The 6,417-nt window shown below is 49.4% G+C and overlaps 1 protein-coding gene across 1 annotated transcript; it reads right to left on the bottom strand.

Moving 5' to 3' along the window:
* Positions 1–1,077: 1,077 nt before the first annotated feature.
* On the bottom strand, positions 1,078–5,039 carry LOC309489209 (uncharacterized protein). Its single transcript, XM_082157845.1, has 2 exons — positions 4,212–5,039; positions 1,078–3,434 (listed from the first exon to the last, which is right to left on the bottom strand). Exons 1-2 carry the CDS (start codon positions 4,699–4,701, stop codon positions 1,918–1,920), a joined length of 2,007 nt encoding a protein of 668 aa, XP_082013971.1. The 5' UTR covers positions 4,702–5,039; the 3' UTR covers positions 1,078–1,917.
* Between the last annotated feature and the right edge of the window lie 1,378 nt (positions 5,040–6,417).

The raw sequence follows: 6,417 nt of genomic DNA, 5'->3' as shown, positions 1-6,417 counted from the left end.
CATTTCTATCAGTTAATTACATCTTTAACACTGTAAACTGCTGCACTAGTTACAAAAAAATATTTTTACTAAAAATATTAATGCTCACAACTGATTCATTGTTAAATCCATCATTGTTTATACAGAATTGTTCTATATTCTATGTATAAATGTGTATGTGTTTGCTATTTCTGGCGTTTTATGACCACTTCAGTTATAGTCTAACCTCAGACAAATGCAGAGCCGTTGCGCAGGAGAGATGGTTTCACGGCAAAAGCTCTGTTTACTGATGCTTGGGCCAACTTTTCTTAAAATATAATCAAATTGGTCCTGGTCCACTCTGAAATAGGCTTTGAACCGTTCATTGTCCAGGCGGAGCTCCTGGATCAGCTGGTGAAATTCCCCATGTTTTTTGCATTGTTGGAGTATAGGGTGCACCCACACACTGCGGCGTGTTTTACTTTTCTTAGAAAATAAATCTTGTAACAGAGTTACAGCAAGGGTTTTTCTGTGGTGGAAATCCATTTCTGAAATTTCCTTGCTGTAACGGAGAGCGCAGCTGATGGTTGCTTAGCAACGATAGACGCCTCTGGAGCGCAACCGCGTCCTAGCGCTTTTGAAAAAGGAGAACGTGACGCGCCTAGCATTTTCTACGCGTTTTTAGGCGCGATATGTGAGTCCAGCCTTATTTGGTCTTTTTTCCCACGCACCTATCACCTGCAGGTGTGCGATGGTGTTTGCTAATAGAATTTATCATGTTGAAATGAAAGAAATTAGTTGTGTTTTCTCTGGAAACTCCACTCCCTGGGAACACGCAAAGGAAAATGTGAAAATTTCGAGATTTGCAATCCCCTTGGCACCTCTAGGAAAAAACACAAACTTTGTGGTGTGTATTGGATATTAGCAAACCTTCCACCAGGATCTCACTCATCTTTATCATCTATTTATCTTGCCGTGCTTTGCAAAATTGATGATGTAAAAACATATGGTTACCTCTTCTGAAAGATCTTAAAACTCTGGAGGACAAACTCTGGTGTTTATGTCCCTTTATTAGGTGCATCTCTTAAAGGTACAATGCATAGTGTTGTGGCCGATAACGCTCTCGGTTACTAACGTAACCTCGGTTCTCTCTAGATGAGGGAACGAGTGTTGCGTAAGCTAGCTTACGCTACGGGAAAAACCCTTTTCTCGAGAATACTGAAGCCAAAAATTATCCTTAATTTTGCATTAGTTTAAAACGCATTGCTGCATAAGCAGACCTAGGCAGAGCGACTCACGCGCCTATTGGTTGCTCAGCAGCAACTGCTGCAACCTATCCAGGGCCTGCTCGTGACGAAGCACCAATGAGGGCGCGGGCGCCCGTGCGCGTCACGTCCCGCCAGAATGGGCGTGGCTACAGGCTATAAAAGCAGGCCCGTGAGGTTGTTCTCTGGTTTTTCAATCTGAAGCGAACCAGAAGTAGTACAAGCACGGCAGGGTTACGCAACACTCGTTCCCTCATCTAGAGAGAACCGAGGTTACGTTAGTAACCGAGAGCGTTCTCTTACGAGAGTACTCTCGTGTTGCGTAAGCTAGCTTACGCTACGGGAACCCAATGTAAAACGCCGTGCGTGCTAGAGAAGGTCCACATGCACGTTCCCAAGGGCATGTGCCCGGGGACAAACGTAAGTGGTAATCTCTGGGCCGACGAGGGGTGGGCCCAGGGAGTGATAACCATTCCAGAGTGTGGGAATGGGTGCTTAATACAGTAGAACAGCCAGGTACATCCGTGGGCTGAACTAAGAATGATAACACTGCCTGTCAGCCACCTGAACCCGGAGGACAGGTGAAAATCGATCACAGACAGGAAGACCTGGTCTGTCGATCTGGAGCCTGTGTATAACACAAACCACACACAGTCTGTGTCGATCTGCAGCGAGAGCGAACAGAGCTAGTATGTTAGACTGACAACAGTTTAGCCTGTAGGGCAGGCACCTCCAGGTTATAAAACCTGATAAATGTAGACGGAGAGGCCCAGCCCGCCGACATACAAATATCATGGAGAGAGACTCCGCGAGACCACGCCCATGACGAGGCCATGCCTCTGGTGGAGTGCGCTCTGACGCCCAGAGGGCAATGAAGGTTCTTAGACCTATAAGCCATAGCGATAGCGTCAACTATCCATCTGGACAGGCTCTGTTTCGATGTGGCTAAGCCCTTAGCGCGGCCACCAAACGAAACGAAGAGCTGCTCTGACTGCCTGAAAGCATCAGACCGTTCGACATATATTCTCAGCGCCCTGACAGGGCAGAGAAAATTCACATCGTCCTCACCCTCAGATCTCGGAAGAGCTGACAGTGAAATGATCTGTGATCTGAACGGAGTGGAAAGCACTTTGGGGACATAACCGTGCCTCTGTTTAAGGATGACTTTAGAGTCATTAGGCCCAAACTCCAAGCACGAAGCACTCACAGAGAGCGCGTGAAGGTCACCCACTCGCTTAACTGAAGCGAGAGCCATGAGAAAAGCGGTCTTCAGGGAAAGATACCGCAAATCCACGGACTGAAGGGGTTCGAAGGGTTCGCCCTTCATGGCATCCAGGACCATGGAGAGGTCCCAGGCTGGAACCAGAGGGGGCTGAGGAGGATTTAACCTTCTAGCTCCTCTTAGGAACCTAACAATGAAGTCGTCTCTACCCTGTGACCGGCCATGCAAGGGTTTTGTAAATGCAGCAATGGCCGCCACATACACTTTGAGCGTGGAGGGGGACCTGCCCTCGTCCAAAAGCTCTTGCAGAAAGGAGAGAACCTCTGTAACGCTACAGCGCTGTGGGTCTAAGTTTCGGGCTGAGCACCAGCCGGAAAACACTGACCATTTAGAGGCGTAGAGCCTTCTCGTAGAGGGTGCTCTAGCCTGAGTAATTGTGTTCAACACTGCCGCTGGGAGGTCAGCGGGTACCCGTTGATGGCCCATGCATGTAGGGCCCATAAGTCGGGGCGCGGGTGCCAGATCGCGCCCCTGGCCTGGGAGAGGAGATCTTTCCTCACCGGAATCGGCCACGGGGTCGTGCTCGTCAGTTGCATCAGCTCTGAGAACCACACTTGATTCCTCCAGAGCGGCGCAACGAGGAGCACAGAGCATTTGCTCTCCCTGATGCGCTTGATTACCTGTGGTAACATCGCGATCGGGGGAAACGCATAGAGCGGACGGCTGGGCCAGTCGTGGGCCAGCGCATCTCTCTGTTTCGTGAAGAATACTGGGCAGTGCGCGTTCTCCGTCGACGCAAAGAGGTCGACATCCGCTCTGCCGAAGATGTCCCATAGTAACTGGGCTATCTGAGGGTGCAGGGACCATTCCCCGGGGGGAACGTTGTCCCTGGACAGCATGTCTGGTCCCACATTTTGGCAGCCCGGGACACGCGATGCTCTCAGTGAGCGCAGGTTGTGATGGGCCCACAAGAGGAGGCGTTCCGCCAGCTTGTCAAGTCAAGTCAAGTCAAGTTTATTTGTATAGCGCTTTTCACAATACAGATTGTATCAAAGCAGCTTCACAGTATTAAATAAAAATAATACAACAAAGTTTGTTTCAAGAGGAATTTATTGATTGATAAAATTAAATTAAATATCCCCATAATATCCCCAACTGAGCAAGCCAAAGGCAACAGTGGCAAGGAACCGAAAAACTCCATCAAGTGACCTAATGGTGTCCTAAAACTCCATCAGGTGACCTAATGCAGAAAAAAAAACCTTGGGAGAACCCAGGCTCAGTCGGGGGCCAGTTCTCCTCTGCCGTTTATGAGCTAGAGGCCGGATTGTAGTTTGAACTGTAGGATTATATGAATGCCTGGCTGAAGAGATGCGACTTTAATCTAGTTTTAAACTGGGAGAGCGAGTCTGAGCAACGAACAGTATCAGGAAGACTATTCCAGAGTTTTGGAGCCAAATGTGAAAATGCTCTCCCTCCTTTGGTGGTTCTGGATATCCTAGGTATGACCAAAAGCCTTGAATTTAGTGATCTTAAAGAGCGCGATGGATTATAGGGCGATAGAAGATCCGTTAAATAGACTGGAGCTAAGCCGTTTAGGGCTTTATAAGTCAGTAGCAATACCTTGTAATTAATACGGAACTTTATAGGTAACCAATGCAGTGATGATAAAATCGGTGTTATATGATCATATTTTCTTGATCTCGTAAGAACTCTAGCGGCGGCATTTTGGACTAACTGTAGCTTGTTTATTGAGGATGCAGGACAACCTTGTGAAGGCTCCGTGACCTGAGACCGCCCTGGCGGTTGATGTATGATACCACTGACATGTTGTCCGTGCGGACCAAAATGTTGTGGCCTTTGAGGAGGGGGAGAAAGTATCTCAAGGCATTTTCGACCGCTTTCATCTCCAGACAGTTTATGTGTAGGCGCCTTTCTGAGGCTGCCCACAGACCAAACACTGGTCTGCCCTCGTAGAGGGTGCCCCAACCTGAGTTGGATGCGTCTGTCGAGATTACTTTTCATCTCGAAGTCATGCCCAGATCCAAGCAAAGTAGGTGTGCTACTTCGCTGTTCACCATGGTTTCGACCCTGGCTCGGAAGCGAGGGGGTCTGCGAGCGAACTGTAGTGAATAGCCTCGTTCTACCGTGTTCAGTACCCATTCTGACACGCCCGGCAGCTCCCTCCATGCCTTTATGTGAAAGGCTAGAGGGAGAATAACGCGCGGGCTGTTGTCGCTGTGTGTGTGTGTGGCACATATCTCACAGCGCCTGAGAGAGAGCGCGCGCTCATGGAGGCGCGCGCGCTTCGCACACACATAACACAGCTCGTGTCTGGTAGAGGGTGATTTACACACGGGACACGTTTTGTGTTTATTGACGGGGGCTCTGAATGAGTGCTTATCACAGAACAGCCCGTGTTTGTGTGAAGGGATGAGCGCTGTACAGCGGGCACCTCTTCCACATCCGAAACACACACGGCGTGAGCCGAGTTTATGGATATGGGCCGTGAATGAGTGTGAATCACTGAACCGGCCGTGTTTGTATGTAGGCGCGAACACTGTGGAGTGGGCACATGACCTGCATTTATAACACCATTGGCGTGAGCCGGATAAACAGACAGAATGCTCTTTCTGTGATATATTTGGGCGCCGTAAAAACTGACTTTGGGTACAGACGAGCGTGTTGTGTAACGGGCTCGTTGACTGTGAAATACACATCTCCAGTCACCTCTGCTGAGGGAACTGTGAGAGCGAGGCGCGCTGATTTCGATGGCGGTCCGGCCGCAGCGGGACTCGACCATCTTCGTCTTCCTAGCACGGTCAGGAAGACTTTGAGGGCTCTGCCTTCAGCACAATCTTGGACCGGGTCCCAGAGGGGGAGGCGGTCTGTGGCGGCTGGAAGAGCGTGAGCGCTGCTGGGAGTCCCTCGGCTGACGGCGCTGTGAGGCTGACGGCGGGGGAGGCTGTGGCGCTGATTTCCGATTGGACGGCTGCTTAGAGCGGCCCATAGCGGAACTGGAGCGCTTCGGCAAGAAATGCCGCATAGCCTGGGAGGTTTTCTGTACCTCGGAGTACCGCTCCGAAAACCCCTTGACAGCCGGGCCGAAGAGACCGGATGGCGCCACGGGCGCGTCGAGGAAAGTGGCTCTGTCGGACTCCTTCATGTCGGACAGTGTCAACCACAAGTGCCTCTCGGTGAGAAGGCGGGCAGAGGTGCGCGGCTACCGGTTCCTCGACCGGGCCCTCATTGGTGCTTCGTCACGAGCAGGCCCTGGATAGGTTGCAGCAGTTGCTGCTGAGCAACCAATAGGCGCGCGAGTCGCTCTGCCTAGGTCTGCTTATGCAGCAATGCGTTTTAAACTAATGCAAAATTAAGGATAATTTTTGGCTTCAGTATTCTCGAGAAAAGGGTTTTTCCCGTAGCGTAAGCTAGCTTACGCAACACGAGAGTACTCTCGTAAGAGAACTGAGGAGCGCACAGTATTGCTGGCTTTACTGAGAGTTTTTTGGTGATACGAATGTCAGTTTTGCACAGCAAAAAGTTGTGCTATTAAGTCTCACTGTGTTGCATCTGTTTTATTTACCCAAGAACTAAAGAGGTCCATGCTGACCATGTTAAAATAGCTTATGTGCACAGCACAAAACAGCACACAGTGTTTTGGAGTTAAACAATAGTGTGTTTTTACCAAAAATCTGACTCATTTTCATGTTGTCTCTGGTTTTCCCCCTGATGTTGCTCACAACATATTTGAGGGTGTTCTGCCGGTTGAGCTGGCTTACTGCTTGGCATTATTGATTTTGAAATTTGATTCTGAATTTTTTTACACTTGATGACCTAAATAAAGCTATATTGTTATTCCCCTATAAATGGCCAGACAAACAAATAAGCTACATGTTGTACTAAAGAGTTTGGAAGACTATTGGAGGCAATGCCCATGAAAATTGAGCTTGCCAAGGTTGCTCCCATTTCTGA

This window comes from Leuciscus leuciscus (genome assembly GCF_965113295.1).
Source record: "Leuciscus leuciscus genome assembly, chromosome: 24".
Taxonomy (NCBI): domain Eukaryota; kingdom Metazoa; phylum Chordata; class Actinopteri; order Cypriniformes; family Leuciscidae; genus Leuciscus; species Leuciscus leuciscus.
This window is presented reverse-complemented; position numbering and strand designations above follow the sequence as displayed.